This window comes from Sphaerodactylus townsendi, linkage group LG01 (assembly GCF_021028975.2).
Source record: "Sphaerodactylus townsendi isolate TG3544 linkage group LG01, MPM_Stown_v2.3, whole genome shotgun sequence".
Taxonomy (NCBI): Eukaryota; Metazoa; Chordata; class Lepidosauria; order Squamata; family Sphaerodactylidae; genus Sphaerodactylus; species Sphaerodactylus townsendi.
In genome coordinates this window covers 154,407,865-154,431,819 of record NC_059425.1, presented here as the reverse complement: position 1 = coordinate 154,431,819, position 23,955 = coordinate 154,407,865, and the positions used below count along the sequence as shown (strand labels likewise).

General features: G+C 43.5%; 1 protein-coding gene across 1 annotated transcript; it reads left to right on the top strand.

The window, feature by feature from the left end:
* Positions 1 to 3,187: 3,187 nt before the first annotated feature.
* Positions 3,188 to 19,302, top strand: FAM110C (family with sequence similarity 110 member C). The gene is made up of 2 exons (XM_048497809.1): positions 3,188 to 4,532; positions 18,167 to 19,302. Exon 1 carries the CDS (start codon positions 3,427 to 3,429, stop codon positions 4,498 to 4,500), a length of 1,074 nt encoding a protein of 357 aa, XP_048353766.1. The 5' UTR covers positions 3,188 to 3,426; the 3' UTR covers positions 4,501 to 4,532; positions 18,167 to 19,302.
* Positions 19,303 to 23,955: the final 4,653 nt, after the last annotated feature.

Sequence of the window (23,955 nt, the reverse complement as noted above, 5' to 3'; positions counted from 1 at the left end):
GCATTATTCTGCATGTGTGGAAGGGGCCTAAATCACAATGCCTAGCAATATAGCACAACTGAAGGAGACAGAGGGCCTTTCCCCACTTACCTTAAGCCCCGCGCTACTCTCCTCAAGTAGCACGGGGTCCCCCGGCACTCCCCATGACAGGGGCGGCGACAGTGCAGCCGCCCTAACGCTATCGCTATCGCGCCCCCTCAGCGCGCGGCATCCCTGGCGCTGGAGAAAATGGCCTTTTGATGACCCCGTGCAGAGCACGGGGTTGTGGGGACGCCCAGATCCTGATGAGTGGGGAAACGCCCTTAATCTTCAGTGCCCTTCAGGAAAATAACAGTGGCCAGCAGAAGGGGGGAGAAGAAGAGCAGTAGTCCACAATGTTAACCACAAGTACAGGACTCCACCTGTTCTTCTCCGGCTCCTGCTTCCACTGTGGCTGCTGCAGAACTTTTTCCGGATTGGAAACTATCAGTTCCCTCAATAAAGGTCTGCCCTTCCCTCTTCTACTGCAGGCCAATCTGGTTGAGGGAGGTGATAACATGTGAGCAAACTGCAGTTGGTAACATGTGAGCAAATTTATCAACTGCTCAGCCCAGTGACCTCCTGCTCTCTGAGCCTTAATGTCCAAATGTTCCAATGGAAATAAAATACAAACATGAAAATGGCAGAGGTGCCAGTTGCATCAGACTTTTTTAAAAAACGAAGAATGATAGCATTCCCCCTGAATTCCAGCATTTCTATCCACATTTTCAGTTTATTTATTGTGAAAATTCTATGTTGCCTCATCAGAGTCCTGCTTGAGGCAGCTTATTCACTTGTCTAGATTATAAGAAAGGTGTCTTTCACTGTGCTGAACTATCTAAAGCAGGATTATCGACAGCTCTTCAGGAGCTCAGCCGGAAGTTGTGGTCAAAATGTGAAATTCGCTGGCAGAGAATGCAGTGATGACCACAAGCATAAACGACTTTAAAAAGGGATTATAAGCAGTTAAACAAGAGAACGAGAGTGACAGAGAAAAATCTGAATCAAATGTAGACCCTGTTACACCACAGGTACAGGCAAAAATACTATAGGCAGGTCATAAAGTAAAAAGTGATCTATTTCAATAAAGTGAAAAAGTGTGATGTCACCCAGGGAACTTTCCATGGCAAAGTAGGGATTGAAGCTTGGGTCTCCAAGATCTTAGCCCACCTCTCTAACTACTACACTATGCTGGTCAATCGTCTAATATCAAGGTCTACTTGCCACTCTCCATTGGGAACAGGCAGTGGTGGGATTCAAATAATTCAACAACCGGTTCCAGTGGTGGGATTCAAATAATTTAACAACTGTTTGTTTACAAGCACCATTTCAACAACCGGTTCTGCCGAAGTGGTGTGAACTGGCTGAATCCCACCACTTGGAACAGGGGAACACTGCCCAGAGAAGAACATTGGTACAGGTATTATATCTGGCATAAGCTTTCATGGACAACAACACTGGAGTTGTAAATGGGATACAGTGATTGTCTTTGAGTGTGTCTGGAATCTCTCTGAGGTTGTTTCTGACAGGATGGGGTAATCGTACTTGGAATTACGCTGGACCAAAGACTTGAGCCTATCAGTATAAGGAGGAAAATTCCCACTAAACTCACTAGACAGTTGTCTCACAAGACAATATTCAGTGTACAGCCACAGTCCTAACACTGCTCACTAATTTTCCCATCCTAGCAGAGCTCAGAGACAGGATTAACTGTTAGGCAGTAAAGTACAGTCTCAGCAAAAGTGGTAACTGTTTATTTGCTTATTAGATTTATAGGCCACTCTTCCCCTCGCTCAGGGTGGCTCACAACAGTCCAAACTACAAAACTATAATCAACTGTTACAACTGTACAAAATTCAGCTATTACCACAGTGCCTCAAATCCTGAGAAATGACAAGTAAGGCAGAGGGAGGGAAAAAATAAAATCAAAAGGCATGGAATCAGTAAACAAGGAATAAAGGAAAAAGGAAAAAGGGAAGGGAGGCCAGCCAAGTTAGACACTATTGCAGAACCCAAACATAGGCCACTATCTTACGTTTCTGTGGGGACAATGTGATTCCCATCATACACACCTCTCCTTTAAGGCTCTGTTCATGCCCCTGACAGCCATTCAGCAGGTGGTGGTAGGAGCACTTGAGGTATAAATTGTCCTTTTGAAATTAAGCAGGGCAGGGTAGCCATGACTGTAAGATTGCATTGTTACTTGTTTACATCATTAGCTGCTTTTTGACAGCCTTAGGATGTAAGAGAGGATGCATCTCTGCCTCCTTCCATTCTGCTGTTCTTCCTGGTTCTGTTATCCACCCTACCCAGGTCTCACTATCTGTGGGGAAATGAGAAATCTTGCTAGGAAGGTGGGCAACCAGACAGGGAGACGTGTGGTTGGAAAAGTAACAACTGCCAAGCAGTTTGAAACAAGTGAGTTCTGTGGATTGCAACCTGGGAATATTCAACAGTGACATTGTAAGAAAATGGCACTTGAAATCAAACAGATGCTAAAAGAATGATCCTACCAGCAGTCCTGCCTATTCTATATTTTGATGGAGTGTTATTCTTTTTAACTAACTGATGGATCCGCAGCTGTTCACAAGCAGTTTGCCAGCATGTTTACATGATGGCAATTGTTCACAACAGGCAGTGCAAAAGAGACTTTCTTTCTCTGGTTTTGGGTAAAGCAAAAGCCCAAGAACATTATGCAACAGCGTGGGATAAGTGAAAGTGGGAAAGTTTTCCTGCCTGTGTTATTACAGCCGGTTTGTACAGAAGGCGGAATACAAAACAAAGTGTCGCCAAATATGCCTCGGCACAGGCCTCCTGTGCCCCTTCATCTGGCAGAGTCTTTCTGAAGTTTTTCTCCCCTCAGCATCTTGCCTCAGCAGCCTTTGCAGCCAGCCTCCTCTGGTATTTTCATTCTCTCCCCGGCTGCTGCGGTAGGAGGAGACAGCAGAAAGCAGATGCTAAACAAACACTTTCATTAGGGGCTTGTCCTTGCTAGCGGCAATGGAGTGTTGATGGTCTGAGCCACTCCTCTCACGTCAATGAGTCGTTCTGCCTCCCCGATGATGTCAGAAAGGCCTTCTGTACTCAGACAGGATTGGCTGTGTCTGGCTGGCAGGGGCTGGCTCAGCCAAAAGGTGAATGTGCAAGGAAGCAGCTGAGTGAAGGTGTGTGCAGTCAGAGTGTATGCAGCAGGCACAGACAGCCGGGCTTTTGCTGAAGCACAGGAGTTGTTTCTGCCTTCAGAGGTAATTTTTTATTTTTAAGCAGCAGCAGAGGGTTGGCACTTCGGAATAATCCCTGGATGATACATGAAAAGTAAGGTCAGAGGAGGAGGGGAAAACGAATGTTGCGCAACCTGGTTTTTCGTCTTCCTGAACTGTGAGTGAGCTTGGAACACCTGAACCTGATATGCCAACTGAAATCTCCCATGCGGTGAGAATGCATGCCATCTCCGGCTTCCATTCCTCGCTAACAGTGCGGCTTCTCAACAGAGGTCCCGAGTACCTTCGCAAGCAGATGGAGGCAAGCACCCCTGGCAGGAAAAGTGCCGTGGAGAGACTGGCAGCGGATAAGGCCAAGTATGTAAAAAGCCAGCAGGTAATCAGCGCTAAGCAGGGGCTGATTTCTACCCCCAGTTCTGCTTCGGAGAGCAGTTGTGAGAGCAGTTCTGTGAAAAGCAAAAAGGTCAACGACAACTTGGGGGAGGGGAAGAGTGTGGAGCAAGCTAAGTTGGTGGACTCTGGCCCGGCTCTCCTTGAACACGGCCCTCCCATCACGAGGCGCAGCAGCTCCAAGAGGCAAATCAGACCAGACTCTTTAGTCATCTATCGCCAGAAATGTGAATTTGTGAGAGGCCAAAGCAATGAGAACAGTCGTGGGAGTTTAGTCAGAAGGCTGTTCCAGGGATCCTTAAAAGAAAAGCAGCTGGTTCCTGAGACGCCCAAAGCCATTATCAATGAAGACGTTACACCTGCGACAGAAAGACCGCTACTGATTGCAGATGTGGGCAGTAAACTTGATGAGACAGGGCAGAATACGACCGCAAGGACAGGTGCAGCAGCCATTCTTGCCAACAGATGTGAGAATGCTTCAAACCGGATAGCAGAGCCTCCTGAAGCGAGGAGGAGAGGTCTGCACCGGTCCCAATCAGACATCACTTCCCGATACTCAAAATCTTTCTCTGAGTTTGAAACTTTCTTTAAGTACTGTGGACTTGAGCCTGAAGTAATAGAGGACCTTGGGCAGGAGAACTTCTCCGTGGCTTCTGACAACGTCTCTTTCCGGATCCGCAGCATCAGTGTGGCAACATCAGAAAGTGACTTCACCAGGCACAGTGGTGACGATGGGTTGCTGGAAGAAGAACTCACAGAGCAGCTTCCCACGGGTCTGTCAGTGATTGAACGCAACGCTCGGATAATCAAATGGTTGTACACGTGTAAGAAAGCCAAAGAGAGCAAAAGTGTGCTGCAGGAGTTTGCATGATGTCTTCCCTTCCCAAAATGAGTTGCAGCTAGGTGAGTATCTGGTGGGTGCAAAGTCTAATAATGTCAGGTTTATATTCTGTCTTATGTTGTTTTGAATAGATGTAGTAAGATCTCTGCCCTCCCCATCCAGGAGGACAAAAGAGGACCTTTCAATAAGTGGTCACTTCTGATGTACATAAATAAATGCAATACAAAGTAAACACTTACAAAAACAGAAGGAATAGTGTTTGTAGTTGATGTTTACATGTTGTTTCTGCTGTCTGCTGCCTCCTGCTTGGTGTCTGATTGACACCAACTCTGTGACCAGAAAACCTGGAAATTTGCTCAAGCCTCAATTATGCTTTACTTAAGTAAAGCCCTTGGTGTTTATGAGCTGTCTGTTCTGTAACCCTTCCCCTTTCAAGTAACCCTTCCCCTTTCAATATCTCTCTTCCCTTGCCCTCACGCAGGCACATGCAGCCAAGAGGTGGTGAATTAAATGTTTGTTAGTCTCTCTACCACACCTCGTTTTATTTGAAACAGCTCCTCCCATGTTACCAGTTTGTACAAGCTGATCCCTAACAGTTCACAGTCTTTGAAATGTGAAGGAGATAAATTTTTCTTGCTGTTCTTATCTGTATTGATGATTTTGCTTCTCAGTGACACAGGGTGGATGAAGTAGATGCTCCTGTACAGAAAGCAAAGTTTGAACATTAAGACAGGTTATCCATTGCACACTAATCTAAGTGTATGTTTCACAGAATTCGGGGTGGGGGGGGTGGAGAGTTCCTCTGAAACAGGATGAATTCCTGAATAAAGTAAACGAACTCGGGATCATCCAAAAGTACACTTTCTTGCAAAAAGGCTACATCACAATCATAGAGCTTACTTTCAGGTAAATATATTTGAATAGCGTTCAGTAACTATTCTGTTACTGCCCAGTAAGTCTGTAGTGAGATTTAAAATGTAAAAAAAAAGTTGTGTTTAGTTGTTTCAAGATTTAAACCCTGATTTTTTTTCCTGCCCAGTGAGGATACAAAGCATTTTACACATCATTCTCCTCTCCTTAATTTTATCAACACAATAACAACTCTGTGCGGTACGTCAGACTGACAAAGTGGGGATCTGAGCCTGCATCTCCCAGATCCTAGATCAGTGGTGGCGAACCTTTGGCACTCCAGATGTTATGGACTACAATACCCATCAGCCCCTGCCAGCATGGCCAATTGGCCATTCTGGCAGGGGCTGATGGGTATTGTAGTCCATAACATCTGGAGTGCCAAAGGTTCGCCACCACAGTCCTAGATCAACACCTCTCAAAATATGGTACCATTTTACTGAGGGCTGATTCAGTCCCTTTGCATGTAAGTAGCCATGTTTCATACTTAGGTATGCAAATACCATTAATCATGTGAAAGGATATGAATCTGAACCAGGAAATACTCAATACAGTGATAGTCACAGGGGCTGGGGAAAGACTGCTCAAGTCTCATAAATTGTTACCATCTATAATCATGAACAGCCCAGGTCACACCAATGTTATCTCACATGACCAGGATCTTGTGAATGGCCAAATATGACCCTTGGTTTTTCATGCCAGCAGAAATGGCCTGTGCATCTCATGACTGGTACATGAGTGTTCCTGTTTTCTTCACCATTTATTATAGAAGTCATCTAATCGTTTTGAACTGCTGGCATTTTCTTCTGGCGAGTTAATGAGGCTTTATTGAACAACTTACAGTTTCACTTGGTGAACAGTAAGCTGTGTTGAACTACAAAGGGAAAGTGGAATATTAAAATATTAATAAATAAATAATATCCCATATGTGGGCCTAACGATAGCATGCAACGTTTCAGATATGCTTCCATAAGCATTGGGCAAACCTAATATAGAGTTTCTCGTTGTAATCAATGGACCTTACGCTCTCAGACTGGCCGTTAGAGTTCTCAGTCAGTAATACCAGTAATACCAGTAATACCATTTGTTCTCAGTCAGTAATACCAGTACACTCTCAGGGAACTCATGTTATGCTCTATATAAGCAGTAACTGCTCTGCTCTCTTAAGCAACAGAGTCTGCCTGATAGCATCAGTGGGATTGTGCACAATCAAGAAATGGAACAGCAGCTTAGTGAGTTCGGGGAAGAGGCGAGTCAAACCACTGAATTCTAAATGCTCTTTTCCCTGGGCACATCCCCGGCTTGGCCACAGCTATGTTCTGGGAGTTCTGTACTTCCCAGGCATGCAGGAGCCAAATCTGGATCGAGACCATGGTGCACTGGGAGAAGGGGCTTAACCCCCTCCCCAGAACCATCTTCCCAGTGCAAAATGGCCTTGATGAGCCATTATTTGCTCTATTGGCAAAACTGATGTATAGCAGTATCAGTAGTCTCTGACCAGGTAAACAGGGCCTCCTGGGCCAGGTGAGATTGGGTAAATGATGAAGGAGAAGGATATAAACCCCTGAGAGTCAACAGAGGGAAGAGAGGTGGGATTTTTTTTTTAAAGCAAGTAAGTAAATAAATAAATGCAGTAGCTGATTGTAGACAAAATGGTCTCCTCTTATCTTCTTTTAATACTTGTACCCTAATGGAGATGTTGCTTGATCATATGGGAAACTGAGGAAAACATGGGCAGGGGCAGGCTCTCTTAGAAACCTTTCATTTGGGAGACCAACTGACCTGCTCCAAAGATGACCAAAGTGCCCTAATTCACAAATAGCAGACAGCCACTGCAACCTTCTCTGAAGCCTGGACACATGTCTTATTCTGCATTATGTTGGATTGTTGCGCATGACAACGAATACATTGTGGAAAAACAACTAAAGTGTTTTATGAATAAATAACACGATCTGGTAAGGAGCTTATCTGCCACCCCTCCCCCCAATCACCCATAGAATCCTGGGGCTACGCAGTAGGAAGATAAGATTTCAACTGATGGGAGATGAGTGACCTGCCTCCTTGTTCCCCCCTCAAGCTTTTGATTGGAGGAGAAAGTGGCAGGGACCTGCTGCTATAAAGGATGGCACTCCCAGGCTGAAACTTTGCAAGAGATCAGAGGAGGAGGAGTAAGGTGGGGAAGAGCAACAGAAGCAAGGTCTCATCATCTCACTGCTCCTCCACCTTGAAAAATGATGGGCCTTTACTTGTAACATGTACATGAAAAGATGCATTTAAAAGGACCACAACTGAGCCTGGCACAGTTTGTAACTTGATTTCCATAAAGCAGAGCTTCAGTTTACCAAAGTGTTAATCAAACACCCAACAGTTCTCTTTCACAGTAAAAGAGCTCTTAAGTATTCTATTGTTATCTACTGCCTTGCATTAGTTCCTTTCCATTTGCCTTCTATTATCTCACACAGCTTTTACAACAATCTGTGTTTACCAGCCTCAGGTGCAATCTGCAACCCAGTGATTGGATTGAGACTCTTAAATCAGCTGTATAAATGTTCTCCAGCTTGGGGGTTTTACCTTGACTAGAACGGAAACCAAGACTTTATTTTCTCTCACCTAGCTGGGACTGTTGTATCATACAGTGGAAAGCAAATAGCCTAAAATGAGGTATTCCTGGTTTGGGGCAAGACTATTCAAAAGTATCCAAGTCTGGTAGATTCTGAACAGGGTGATGTGGTTCAGCATTCCCAAGTGTTGTGTCCTTAACTTGTATGTGTATAAAGGGTCATCAAGTCACAACCAACTTATGGTGACCCCAGCAAGGGGTTTTCAAGGCGAGCAAGAAGCAGAAGTGATTTGCCAATTCCTTTCTCTACAGAGTCCACCTTAATGGGTCTCCCTTCCAAGGATCTGATGAAACAGGACTATATCCCCCATGTCCTCAGTTTAGGAGATCTTGAAAGCCTCTTGCTGGTTTTCCTTAAGCACAGCAAAAGAAGCATGCCTTACCTCTGTTCTTGAGGAAACCTACTTTTTTAGAACCATCCAATAAGGCTTCCACCTCTCTCATAAGACAGACAAATCACCACCACATGTTAAATGTATACAATTAAAAATGTCTCCTTGACTAAGCATTAATTCTAGGGCTGTCAACTGCCTTGAGAAAAAAAAGTGTCCTGTCTCCTTAACACAACATTAACAGGATATTATTTACCAGTTGATATATTTATCTCCATGCCATGAAAGGTCCATTTCTACATATTATAAATTTAAATACTATTTTCCACATTGATGCATTAGTCCTGTTGCTCAGAGGCATAGAATTATAGCCAGTTCCGTGATAAAAATAGGCTCTCACTGTTAGTTCTGACACAGCTGCCATTGCTTTGGTGAAACTTTAGACTGCTCACTGTCTCTAATTTTTATCCTATCCTTTCTATCAGGAGTTCAGGCAGTGTCTCCCTCCTCCACTGCATCCTCACAACAACCCTGTGTTAGGATGTATGAAGAAGAAGAAGAGTTTGGATTTATATCCCCTCTTTCTCTCCGGTAGGAGACTCAAAGGGGCTTACAACAAACACCCTGTGAGGTGGGTGGGGGTGAGAGAGCTCTGAAAAAGCTGTGACTAGCCCAGGGTCACCCAGCTGGCATGTGTGGGAGTGCACAGGCTAATCTGAATTCCCCAGATAAGCCTCCACAACTCAAGCGGCAGAGCTGGGAATCAAACCCGGTTCCTCCAGATCAGAGTGCACCTGCTCTTAGCCACTATACCACTGCTGCTCTTGAGAGAGTGACTGGCCCAAACTGAGCCCATGGAGCTCCACAGCAGAATGGAGTTTGGTTTGAACCAGTTCCCCCCATACCCTAATCCAATATGCTAACACCTACACAGCACTGGGTTGGATCCAGTGAGCCACTTGTACAAAGGATCACAAGTTCCCCCTGCTTTCCTCTCCCCCTAACAGACATTCCCAAACCTGGAGAAGTTTATTCCTGGGGTCATGGGTCCTCTGGTGAGCAATAGCTACGTGGATCAAAGGGTTGTAATGAGGAGAAAGAAGGGGGTTAAATTCTTCCCTTCTTCTGTCAATGAGCCCTCAGCAGAGACTGAAGAGGTGGTAAGGTATATTGGCCCCTTAGGGCAACTCAGCAACCCATGTGGTCCTGCAACCCTGGGAATAACCTTTCCTACAGCTGGAAAAGCCTTCTGTGGGAAGGGAAAGTAAGAGAGATCCATGGCCATTACCTCTTTCCACTGATGGATCATTCGATCTAGCGTACTAGTCTATATGGTTGCTTGTATTACGTGAACTTGCAAAGAGTTGCTTAAGAAGAAGAAGAAGAGTTTGGATTTATATCCCCCCCTTCTCTCCTGCAGGAGACTCAAAGGGGCTTACAATCTCCTTGCCCTTCCCCCCTCACAACAAACACCCTGTGAGGTAGGTGGGGCTGAGAGAGCTCCGAGAAGCTGTGACTAGCCCAAGGTCACCCAGCTGGTGTGTGTGGGAGTGTACAGGCTAATCTGAATTCCCCAGATAAGCCTCCACAGCTCAGGCGACAGAGCTGGGAATCAAACCCGGTTCCTCCAGATTAGATACACGAGCTCTTAACCTCCTACGCCACTGCTACTTAACTTAGTAGGAACTGTGTTAAGGAATCTACGATGTAAATCAAACATCTCTGACTTCTAGTAGATTAGATGTGCAGAAATAAGATGTGCAGTCTATGCATTTTTACTTCACTGAGTCCAAATAAGTGAGCAGCCTTAATTCTTTTTTACTCTCTTCCCTTCTTGCAGTACAACTCCATGCAGGAGTTCACTGAATTAAGTTCCATTATGGAACACACATCCAGCTGCAATAGTGAAATGTCTATTTAAAATGCACCAAGCTATTAACTATAAATGGAGTACATGTCTGAGAGTAAGGATATATGACATGAAGCAAAAAGATTTTATGAATATTATATATGACTCCATTATCTCTCAACTTCCTCAGCATCTGTGTTGAACTGACAGATTTATCAAAAAGTGTCTCTAGAAAAAGTAAGGCTATCCTGTTTCTGTCATGGGGCCCTGCAGCATTCTCAAGCACATGATGGTGGCTTCTTGTCATATAAGAGCCATGTTCTCATCATTAAAGAAGTGTGAAAAGATGAAAGCTCTCCCAACCTGAGTATTGACATTAGATTGCATTTGATATGCACTGGGAAAAGGTGATTTTGTCTAAGTGAGCACAGATAAACCAAAGAACATGGCAACAAGGATGAGAAACATGTCAATCCAGGTGCAAAACCCATGCAATTCTACCCCATATGTCCCAAACCGGTCCCTGCGCTCAGCAGAGGCCAACTTACTGGTGATCCCTGGCCCCTCCACCCGGGCCAGGGCCTTTACAGCCCTGGCCCCGGCCTGGTGGAACGCTCTTCTTCCAGCTGTCAGGGCCCTGCGGGATCTCAATGAGTTCCGCAGGGCCTGCAAGACTGAGCTGTTCCACCGGGCCTTTGGGGAGACTGGCCGCTGATGGGCCCCCCTCCTTTATAACATCAGTGGATCCTTTATAACTATAATTGATCCTGCCGCCCCCCCCCCCTCTCTCCTTTTAGGAGATTGATTGTAGGTGCCATCTGTTATGTTGATTTAGTGTGCTGCGTTTTAATGGGGTGGGGTTTATTTTATATAGAGCCAAACTAATTAATATTTAACTTATTTTAGTCGTGATTTTATTGTGCTCTATTCATGCTTGTTGTTCACCGCCCTGAGCCCTCCAGGGGAGGGCGGTATATAAATATAATAAATAAATAAATAAATAAATCTTATTCTTTAGTCCAGCCTTGATTCCGAAGATGAGAGAAAATTAATAATAATTTTTAACAGAGTAATCTGTTGGGTCATTGAAACAGAGCTTCCTCACACTTGACCTTAAGATCTTGCAAAATTCTTTCATAGGAGGCAGATGCTTTGCTCCTTGGGGCATCTATTGCTTAAGGAGCATCGCCAGTAAAAGAGCTGTAAAGGCAAAACTTCATTCACATCTGCTTTCAACTCCCAAACCAGTCTTACGACTTCTTGCTGCAAAGACAACTTCCATTTGTTTTGTTTTTCTTTTCTTCCTTTCTGACCTTTGACCTGCCTATAAATCTTCATGGGTTTAACAACAGAAAATGGTGGATGCTCCCTCCTGACAGAGGCTAGATGGGATGCTATTTACTAGGAGACGTTATTTACCTCCATATCACAAAAGGTTTCTGAGGTCTATTTCTCTATATTAAGTCTGTATTAAAGGAGGCAGAGCATTTTTCTCCAGGACTGTTAGCAACCTTACCCCCACCCTTTTAAAAAGAAATACCCAGAACATTATGTGCTAAGTTTCTTTTCTCTAGTGTTACTCATGGACAGATTAAGGTGCCCTATCTATATAAATATAAAGCTAACAGTGAATTTGTTGGTAACAGGTCACCTCCCAAACGGCTGAACCAAACGGCATGAAATTTTCACACGCCATCCAACATGCCTCCTTCCATGTTCCCAGTTCCTTCTCCCACTGTGGGACCACTCCTGTGCCACGCAAAACCCAAATTTCCACCAAAAACCCATGGCGGCGCCCCCAACCCCCCTCCACCACCCCACTTCAAGCGCGGGGCCGCCGGGAGGAGGCGAGCCAGCCGCCATCGCACAACTCGCAGGCTCAGCCGATTTGCCCCAGTCCAGGCCCAGAGCTCACTCCAACCTTACAGGTCCTTACAGGAAGGAGGGATGGTCCAACCCCCCCCCCCAACACCCCAGGGAGGCAGATCCAGCACAGTCCCAGAGGGAGGAAGCTGCCCTGTGGCCCCTACTCTAATCTAATCCACAGCAACGCATGGCCGGGTACGCTAGTTCTGAATAAGACAAGTGGTCCATCAAGGACAGTACTGTCTACACAAACTGGCACCAGCCCTCTAAGGTCTTGAGTAGAGGTCTTTCACATCACATACTACCTGATGCTTTTAACTGGAGACACCAGGGATTGAACTCTGCCACTGAACCACATGTTTTCCCAAGAGGCAAGAGTTTCCAGTTCCATTAACTGCACAACAATGGACATTTCTTTCACTTGTAGCCTATCATGATACAGGAGAAAAATGGCCCTCTGAAATATTTCCCAAGTCATAAAAGAAACAAGAGTCCCACTCTGTATTGGATGTGGGGATCTTATTAGGGTGGAAGTTCATACTCAGTGGCCGATGTATGAATCCTAGTTCCATATTCCCTACTGACATGCAAAGAAAGATGGCCGAAGGAAAAACGTAGAAGCAGTAGGAGACAGTGTTCAACCCTTCTTCCAACTTACTGCTTCTCCCCTGTGACTTCCATTGGTTTGTATAACACATCTCAAGCCCGCCAGTAACCAAAGCACAGGTAGAGAAAGAGAGTTACTGTGGAGGGAAAGGTTAAAGGTTTGTACTATCCTGTGGGTTTTCTATACGCCTGCCAAAGTGCATAATACAACTCTCAGAACGCCACAAACAAGCTGTCCTAGAAGTAAAAGTGTATAGACTTTGCTATTAAGATTATGGTATATAGCTTGAAAAGCCACAGACACAACCACTTAGCCAAATGATCTTTGCTAACCTAAGCTACAAACTGTTCCAATAAAAATGCATCACTGTGTCTTTACATAATTGATTAGTCAGAGGATGAGCCATTTTGGGAGACAAATGAGCGTGGGATACCTGCAGGCCTGGCAGAGTCTTGCCATTCAAGGAACTTCCTGTCATGAAGCAACACATCCTGACAAATATTGGCTCTTGTCCCGAGAGCAAACAGAGATGCCTGTGCTTGTGAACAGCTTTATCAGGCCTTTCAGTTTTTAAAGCAACAGCAACTAGGATCCTTGTTGAGGCTAGAAACAAAATGCAATAACTTTATGAAGGCAACATACCCAGCAGAGGCAGAGGCAGAGAAGAAGATAGAAACACTCAGGGATCAGGAACCCCCACCCCACCCCCTGTATTTTCACCCCAAGGCTCACACCTTGGTTTGATTCTATCTTTTATTTCCACTCCACTTGCAGGAAAGAACATATTGCTCATGTTTCTTCTCTGCCCTAATGTACAATGTACTTCTGCCCTGCTCTGACTTCTGAAGCAGGGCATGATAGCAAACTGGCAGTAACAGGTTTTCTTTATTAAACACACACACACACACACACACACACACACACACACACACTCTTCATTAAACACACACACACACACACACTCTAATACCAGTAGATCCAAAATGGTACCTTGTGCAGAACAGTTATCAGTCAAAAGCATGCAGTGACATTTATAAATGATATGTCATAAAGGTGCTGGGGGAATGGAAGGGTATTGTTGACAGTTGGGTTTGTGAGCACCTATTAATGTATTTGGGCACTACAACCACAGTGAGTGCCTCCAACCTGGTGCTTCAGAAGTACTTTTTACAAGCACCTTGTCATTACTGATCTATGGGGTAACATCACATCATTAGGCAGACATTTATTAGGCAGACTGTGTTTGCGGGGTGGTTGCCATTGTTAGATTTCGTTTAGAGTCATGGATATGCCCAGTAGTGTGTGTGAATGCAGTTTATAGAAACTTCTCCAGAGACATAAATGTAAAAGGTAAAACTTACATTTATTCAATCATCTTCAGTTTACAACTTTGTTCCAAGAAAAGGTAGATAGAAAGAACCCTAGTCTAAAGAGATTACTTTCCCTACGACAAGTGGGCACAACTAACGCGCCATCACGTGTGTGGAGGTGAGAGGATGCTGCAGTGGCAAAGGCCCCACTGAGCAGGCTGCCATTGACCATGCGCTCGGGTCAAAGGCTAGAGCAGAAGTGAGGCTAGCATGGGGAAGAAAGGAAGTTAGTGGGCGGTCTCCTGGCCCAGACAAGGAGGGCAAACAAGAGAGGCAACATCACAGTTAGAGTGATATACAGCACCCCCCAGTGTCCAGGCATGCAGAAGTCGCTTATTCCAACAGCCATGGCCTTCCCCAGTTATCTACATTTTACCCCTAGGAAACTGAGTACTCATTTGACCAACTTCAGAAGGATGGAGGGCTGGGTCAACCTTGAGCTGCCTACCTGAAACTGACTTCTGTCAGGATCAAACACAGGTCATGAGCGGAGCTTGGACTGCAGTACTGAAGCTCACAACTCTGTGCCATGGGGTTCCTACAACGGGAAATACTCTTTGACATAAAAGTGTAGCTTCAACTTTTAGAAAGCTGTTGGAGGATCTGAATCTGGGAAAGCCATTGCTTGTGAACAGATGCATGTATACATATTCTAACAAAGCTGTTAAAAGGCATCTCTGATAGCACCCCTAAACAGTCTCTGTTAAATGGTTCTAGCATGGTGTGGTGGTTAGAGTGTAGGTCTAGGGCAGGGGTAGGGAACCTGCGGCTCTCCAGATGTTCAGGAACTACAATTCCCATCAGCCCCTACCAGCATGGCCAATTGGCCATGCTGACAGAGGCTGATGGGAATTGTAGTTCCTGAACATCTGGAGAACCTCAGGTTCCCTACCCCTGGTCTAGGGCTAGAACACTGCTTCAAGTTCCCATTCTGCCATGAAGTTAAATGAATGACCTTGGGCCAGTCAAACATTTTCAGCTTGATCCGTCTCACTTGGTTCTTGAGAAGATAAAAATGATGGCATCCATACACAGACCAATAGTAGGACCACAAACAGAAGCAGCAGGCAAACTGGACTTTGTTAACCTTGGCAACATCTTTTTTTTATGTCCTTGACCTCAGTTTTATTAAGATGCACTTACATGCTTCAGTGGTTCCAATGATATCAGTAGAACAGTTTCAATTTGTAAAATTGAGCACACATGGCTTTTGGCAAACACTGTTTAGGGTGTGCAGCTCATGCAATATAATGAGACTGTTAAGTTCTCAGGAGGCCAACCACTGGGAGTCATACAATTTTTCCCCTTAATAGATCAAAATGCAAAATGATGAAATAGAACTGACTCTACTATGATAACCCATGCTTGCATTCCTTTATGCAAGAAACTCCATCTCCTGCAGTATCAATGAATCAAATGGCCAAAGGAAGAAACAGCAGCCTTTCTTTTCCTCATAAACTATTTACAGCACATGGTTCAATACACTGCTCAAAGCATTCAAATAACCACAGGGGTCTGATAAACGAATGCACAGAAAAGGGAAAGCGGTGACTTTATGAAATTGTGTTTTAGATAACAAGATCAGGATATGGTGGGATACCTTCTCAAGCTGTTACCGCTCTAGATCTAATGTAAGGGTTCTATGGCTTCTTAACTTGGGGGAAATGCTCAACCATCATGGCTTCTAGCCATTGACTGAGCTACTGTGACCCGTTCCGCTGGTTCAGATGTCTTTCTGGTGATTCCAACCTCACGTAGGCTTCTTTTGCTGCATCTGCTGGGAATGCAATCTCGAATTGCAAAAAATCTAGACCCATCCCACCCAGATGCTAAGCCTCAATTTGCAAGAGCACTTGTAACTAGCAGTTAGAGAAGCTTTCATACCAATAGCCCTTACGCCCACATTTCTACTTTGCAGCAATTACTACCAGACAATCTGTGGGAACTGTCCTGAGGTTGCCAGCTTTGTGTTTCCTGGCCTCATGCTGTTTTTTACTGCTGTTCTCAGCTTCTTTGTGTCACAGGCTGTCCTGTTTGTTGTCAAAATATTGGTTAAAAGCTAATGCTGAGCAACAAGAGATGCTTGGGCTCACTTTGCCTTTTGAATGTTTGTAGCTTGTGGATTTTCTGACATTCAGTGGGTGAGGATCTGGGAATGGGAAAAAATTCAATTTCCTGAATATTACTTCCTTTGTTGGCTACTTGACCACCACACCTGGCAGATGTTCTTTTGCCTCACTGGGAAAGCAACGAGCAAGTATGTGTGGGTTGGTGCGTACTTCTTGAAAGAGCAAGGTGTTGTTTTTTTTACAAAGCTCTGAGCTTTTAATGGGTCATAAGCCGAGACATGAATTTTTTATGTTCCCAGTTCAATTTTTCATGGGCTTCTGTTACGATGGGTAAAATAGTGCATGAATAAATAAAATGGATACTTACAACACTATTCCGTTCAAGAAGAGGATAATTAGGGAAATTTTTTGAAAAGACAATGTAAGTTTTAACAATACTGAATGCGTAGTTCTGGGTACAACCCAGCCAATAGCTTGACTTGCATCACTAATTCCAGCATTAGCAAGGTGCAACTTAGAGCTCACATGAGGCTGAGTCTTAAAGTAACATGAAAACACAACCACACTGGGGATCTTTCATAACGCAGAAGGTGGAGTCACACTTCCCAAGGCTGCCACTCAGTGGTGGGATTGAAATAATTTAACAACCGGTTCCGGTGGTGGGATTCAAATAATGTAACAACTGGTTGTTTACAAGCACCGTTTTAACAACCGGTTCTGCCGAAGTGGTGCGAACCTGCTGAATCCCACCACTGCTGCCACTTCTCTGAAACTTCAGAATACCTGTTTGGAATACAGTATGACACAGGAGAATCATATGCAAATATTATTGCTGCTCTACTATTCTGTTGTTGTGTAGCATATATGAATAGGGACTGAAAACTGGCAAGGGGCAATGGAGATTGAGTGCCATCTAATTCAAAGACAAACCCTCAAAAGTAGAGTAGACACTCCATGACAGTTACGGCTCTTGTATGTCTGTAATAAAATGGTGAAGGACTCCTCTCACAGGAGATATCAATATACATCTTTGCGTGATAGTTTATTTAAGAGATCAGTATGATTTTTCTATTTAAGTGATCAGTATGATTCCCACTGTATATTTTAATAATGTTATTATCCAGTTTCACAACAAATATACATAAACATACATTCAATAACTTAACAGGGCAGGGAGTAAGTAAATACAAAAACAGTTAAGGACTAAACTAAAATAAAATGTTTAAAGTTATTGTTGTACATTTTGTTTCACAGTTTTAAGAAGATATTTTTGCAGCTTTATTGCTGATACCTGCATGATTTAATTAAGCTCCATCTTTACATAAATACCTAGTCTAAATGGAAGATAAAGAGTGGTTAAGTGTTGGCTATGTAAACGGATTCAAAACACTTGGCTATATTTTGATCATATATATTACCCGATATTGCAATTGAAAACCAATGTGGTCAAGGACAGAAGCAATTTATGTTACTGAGGTAAATATATACCTCAGTTGCTGAGGTAAATATATAAAATATACGAGGGAAGGTATACCCCCATACTCTTATCTACCCAGCAGGAATTCTGGCCTACTGCATGTTAGATATTCCCCTCCCTCTCTTGCAACCTTTAATTTTCTTGCAGTAAACAGTAATAGTTTTGAGAGTCACTGTGGTATAGGGAGAAAACTGTCAAACAAGGACTGTGGATAAGTGGGTCAGGTTCCCACGCATTATAAAACGCACTTGCACTATTCACCTTTTCTCAGTCTAACCCCCTTCACAGATTCCTTGTCAGGATAAAGTGGAGGAGGGAGGAACAATGTTTCCCTCCCTCCTGATAACTTTGAAGGAAAGGTGGGATAAAAATATGATGATGTTGCATGAAATATAAAGCAAATTTTCACAATGAAGATGATTGGGCCTGGACTAAGGCTATAACCCCATTGGAATCTTTTTAAAAAAATTTCAGGTAAACGTCCAGTGTTGGCGAGGCCTAAAAATGCTTGCCCAATAGCAAGCTGAATAAAATATGTTCATTAGTACCTGTATAAAGTACTACAATATGTCTAAATAATATTTTCTCTTTTCTTAGAACTGAAGTATTCTCTGAACTATTCAAAACACGGACTTGCAGGAAACATTTCTGCCATTCTGCCTCAGCTGTGTAATAACCTGCAACTCTTCGCTTGACTGAACTGCAGCCTGAGTCTGGGAGTCCGTAATAGTTTCTGAAATAGAAGGAACAACCATTCTGAAACCTATAGATCTGCAAGTCATGGCCCCGTAACGCCACTGTGAACAAATTGAAGATTACAACTGAGCTGGTTCACGCACATCTGGATTTTCTGATTAGCCGTCTTTCAGCAAAACAGAAACCTGGAAATGATAATCTCCAAGCGCTGCTTCCTATAGGATGATTTCCCACATGAATGTCACTGATATATCAGGAATAATTGAATATCCACTACGAATGTTAAATACATGACTCATTTTTGCTGAGTGTTGAGAAGTTGCAAAGAGCAGCAATTTCCAAAGAATCTACAAAGAACAAAAACCAGGTGTGCATAGCTGTCTCTGGAGCCTCATGGCGCAGCATGGTAAGCTGCAGTACTGCAGTCAAAATGTTGCTCATAACCTTAGTTCGATCCCAACAGAAGTCAGGTAACTGGCTCAAGATTGATTCAGGCTGGTAAAAGTAGTACCCAGCTTGCTGGGGGTAAAGTGTAGCTCACTGGTCAAGGCAATAGCAAACCATCTTGTAACAGAGTCTATCTAGTAAATGTCACAATGTGATGTTACCCCATGGGTCAGTAACGACCTGGTGCTTGCACAGAGGACTACCTGTACCTTTTTACAATTGTCTTGTGTTATTGATATATGTATGATTTTCCAACTTGCAACTGGCATTTCAGCTCAGTTCAGACAGAACACAAAACAATGGCTTATATTGTTACTATGGTTAGTTTGTGGAACCAAGAATCATCTCGCAGACAATCATTTCAGTCCTATTTTACCCAAACAAGTGCTGCTTTTATTAACTTTGCTCTGGCTGATGTATATCAGGGTTCACATCCCAGTTTGATGGACCTTGAACTGTAACAGGGTGGAGCCATAGCTTACTGGTGCATCACGTAGGTCAGCGGTTCTCAACCTGTGGGTTGCGACCCCTTTGGGAGTTGAACGACCCTTTCACAGGGGTCGCCTAAGGCCATCAGAAAACACATATTTCTGATGGTCTTAGGAACCAACACACAAATAATGTTATGGTTGGGGGTCACCACAACATGAGGAACTGTATTAAAGGGTCTGTATTAAAGGGTCGCGGCATTAGGAAGGTTGAGAACCACTGATCTAGGTCCTAGATTCAATTCCCAGCTGGGGGATGAAAAGGATCGGATGGTAGGCGATGTGAAAGAACTCAAACTGAGGCCCCTTCCGCACACGCAAAATAATGTGTTTTCAAACCACTTTCACAACTATTTGCAAGTGGATTTTGCTATTCCGCACAGCTTCAAAGAGCACTGAAAGCAGTTTGAAAGTGCATTATTCTGCATGTGCGGAATGAGCCTGAGACTGTAAAGAATTGCTGGTAGTCATTGTAGACGGTACTGACCTTAATGTGTCAGTGGCCTTATTCAGTGCAAGGCAGCTTCATGTTAATGTGTTTAGCCAGCCCTATTTAGAGTGGTTTGGTTCAGATGATCATATTAACCACAGTGGGTTTAATTTGCTCAGTTTTGTGATGTCTAAACTAAAACCAAGCCTTTGTGTGAAATAGCCATAAGGTTGGAGTACTTTATGACAAAGCATCCAGCTGCACTTCTAATACAAACCCTATCCTAATGAAATGTTCTTCTGGAGTATACACTTCATCCATTCTTTCCAGACCATGACTTCACAGGTGCCATTTTTAAAGAAATGCAAGCCCTTTTGTTCTCCTGGTATTCATATGTACTTACTCAATTTGCATTTTTTCATTTGTAAAGCATTATCTCCAGCTTTGTCATATTCTGAATAAAAGCTAGACAACAACAACGACAAAGACATGAGCATGGACAGGGCCATAGTTAACAGTCTTCTTCTGCTTCTTGCACTTTCCTGAGTCTTGGGAGATCCTTCAGTAAGAATTGGTGATCCGTGGGAATGCAGCCAAAAGAGAGAATTAGCAGTCTCCTCCCCATGAATATGTTGATGCTCTGGGATCTTTGGATCCCAGCCATAGCCTTGGCACAGTATTAAATGATGCTGCAGACACAGTGGAGCAGCTCTTTATGAGAAAAGGTCATTCCTTTTTTATAGGACTGCTGGGATGCAAAGTAAAATGTGTGGTCTAGACAGGCCTGCAGGCACACAGCTGTATGGAGTAGTTAACAGTATCAGTGCAAAGATGGCTTCTGACTAGGGTTTTTCAAACAGGGTCTGCTTCTCCGCCACTATTTGGGAGTGACTCTGCAACAGCAAGCATGTGAAAACATGTCTTGTTCAGCTATTTCTTACACACCTGACTTTTCCTGCACTGGCACTTCCAACTACCACAAAAATCTGCAGCGTGCATTTTACTATTGGAAGTTTAAAAACACTCACATTTGGGGCAAATGTTTTAAAAATGAAACACATTAATATCCCACACAGAAATCAAAATAATGCTGCAAAACACTAAATACATTTAATATAAATACACTTAATGGGATTTACTTCTGAGTAATACATGGTTACGATTGCACTGATAGTTAGATACCGTAATTTTTTTATTTTTGGTAAAGTGTGGTTGCCTCAGATTTATTTTTCACAGAAATCTGGGCAAAAAAACAATGCAGAATGGATAGGGCCCTTGATCTTTCCATATTCAATAGCATTTCAGGCCATATCAACTTGCAATTATAATTAGCAAAACCAATTCTGGACATTCCTGAGCTGGTTCCAGACAGACAGGCCAGAGGTGGCATCCCAGAACTGAAAGTGCATCAGACAGCTCGTGCTAAGTGGCTCAGTTATGCCAGGAGAACGCTCACTGTGTTCTAGTTAAGTTTGATTTCTGATTCCTAGCTTTTGATAATGAAATGTTAAAACAGGATTTGAGGAATGAAGGCCAATTTGGGTTATAGTTTCCAGATGTAAGAAAGTCTTTAACTGGAAAAGATAGCTGCCAATGTCCAAAGAGCAAATCTCTGTAAAATATACAATCTTCCTCACTTCTAATATTCCACAGGTCCAAAGAATCACAGGAACTCCTGTTCTGAAGTAACTCCCATGTAATTCATTGGGATTTATTCTCAGGGAAGTGCTTTTAGGATTGAAGTGAAATGCCCATCAGGACAGTATTTGTCTCTCAAGACCGCTGTATGCTATATTCATGTTCTGCTGCCATGTTTGGCATAGTAGAAGGAAGAGGTCTTCTGCTCAAAGTGGAAAGGATGAGCGGAGTGGCCTCCTGTATTTTCGTACAGCATAAGCCCTCAGCCAAGTAGTGCAACCAGCAGAGGAACATGGAATTCCTCTGCCAGGCCCCAAGTAAGCTCTTTCCAATTACTTGCCATTTTGCACCAAAGAAACATCTAACCGTACTGAATTCATGACAGTAAAATAAGCAACTGATGAGCACTTTTCTATGTCTTTTTTAACACTGTAAAATGTGTATATTAAAGAAAGGGATTGAGTGTGTTAATTTAGAAATATTATTTAAAAAAATGATAGAACTCCACCCTTACAATCCTTGGATCTCTTCCTGATTCAAAGGTTCTAGTAGGCACATAGAGTACTCATCATATATTTCAGCGGAAGATATTAAGTGGCACAAGCACTCCATTGAGGGCACAGATCTGTTCCCAACACTGACATCGGTGGTAACCCACAAGTCTTATCTAGGAGCTCTGTGCATACATCAGAAGACACATGGACCCCTTGATCTGTCTGCGTGATAGATCTTAATTTATTACAGCGTTATGAAGCTAAAAGCAGCAGCTGAAGTGCTAATTAATACATTTATGTAAGTTAAAAAAATGCTCCTTATTAGTCAGTAGATAGCTGTTGTCCTCTGTCTCTGCTGTCCATTTTGACTGGATGTTCTGATATTTTGTGTCTCACTTGGGGGTCTTTTAAAATATGTGTATATATGTATATATAATATAGTTTTTTAAGGAACTATTCTGCCCAAGTGATACTTAAAAGAGATGTTTTTAAAATGTGTATTGACGTTCTGCTTCATGCTTTGTGCCTGGATGTTGAAATGAAACAAATGTACTAACTTCTGTTATAATAAAAATTGTTACATTATGATACTGATTCTTTCAATGAACCAAATGCTTCTAATATGGTAGGAGGTTACCTATGGGTATGGAGATTTTTTTAAAAAGTTTTTCTGTCAAGTGAGATGGCCCAGGTATTTGTTCTTTACATTCTTTGCAACTCTCCATATAGTTGAATCACATTTGTTTTAGTGAAAAGCTAGTGCCATAGAGCCTTCTTTTCTAAACTCTATGGAATAAGGGGTGCCTCTGTCCTATGGAATGCGTTCACAATAAACGGAATGGGACTCTTGTTTTTTCCTCCCACACCTGGCTGAGGCCCTTATCAAGCAGCTCCAGAAAAGCAGGGTCTTTCAGAAACATGGGCAGGCAGCAGGGGGGAGGGTCTTGCCGTGGCAAGGACTGGGAGCCACAGACACGTGCCCTCCCCTTTGCATAAGTTCCTGCTACATTTATAAAGCAACTCACAAAAGGCCCTCATTCTGTTCTTAGCCCTCTACTGGGGAAGAAGAGACACTGGAAGCGGGTGAAGGAAGGTGGAATGGTTCTCTCAACACCTTTGCAGGAGCCAACCCAATATTTTTTTAGCTATACGCATAAATAATAATAATATGTGTACACCTGCGAATGTGACAAACCAGTACTGTAAAAGTTTATATCACAGAGGCAAGTTTGCCAGGGAGAGGGAATTGCTCATGGCTTCTTATGAAATGTGCCCAAGTGTCAGCTACAAACGTGTGAAAAACTATGTACACATGGTCATACTCAGGTGACGCATTCTTTCAGAATCCACTGTCAGTCATAATCTCCCATAAACTATTGATAAATAGTGAAACAAAGGGAAAGGTGAAACTGCAAAAAGTCAGTTAAAGCAACAGAAATTTCTATGAACCATTTTAAAAAGGCCGAGCATTGTAAAAATGGGCAGTTAAAATTGCTGGGGTAGGTTAACCTAGAAATAAATCTCAGGTATATAATATATAAAGTATTTTAAAATACATTTGACGATCTGCAGCTCCTTGAAAACTGCTAGCTTTTTTTAGTGTTCTTGCTGTGTGTGAGTTTGTAAGAGAAGAAGAAGAAGAAGAATTGGATTTATATCCCCCCCTTTCTCTCCTGTAAGGAGACTCAAAGATGCTTACAAACTCCTTTCTTTTCCCCTGTCACAACACCCTGTGAGGTGGGTGGGGCTGAGAGAGCTCCAAAGATCTGTGACTAGCCCAAGGTTACCCAGTTGGCATGTGTGGGAATCAGGGGCATACTGCCTAGGAAAATGGGGACATCCATGACTGGATACCCCCCACATGACTAAATGGCATGCACTGCAGCTGCACACCCCCAAGCCCCGCCCCCAAGCCCTGGCCTGCAGGGAGGTGGAGGGCAGGGGTCGGCAGCAGATAGCTGTGGTGCCTGTCTGGGCTGCCTGCCACTAAGCCCCACCCCCCCTCCATCTCCACACAGGCTGGCTTTCAAAAGCTTTCAAAAGTCAGTTTTCCTGCATGGAGGCTAGGGGGTGGGACTCAGGAGCATGGTCCTACCTCCCCCATACCCAGGGACATGACTCTGGGACATGGCTTTGCCCCCTGCCTTTGTGCAGGATAGCTGGCTTTTAAAAGCATTCAAAAGCCGACTTTTG

Excerpts from the sequence above, each read along its gene's own strand:
- FAM110C (XM_048497809.1), top strand. The coding sequence starts at position 3,427 with ATGCCAACTGAAATCTCCCATGCGGTGAGAATGCATGCCATCTCCGGC.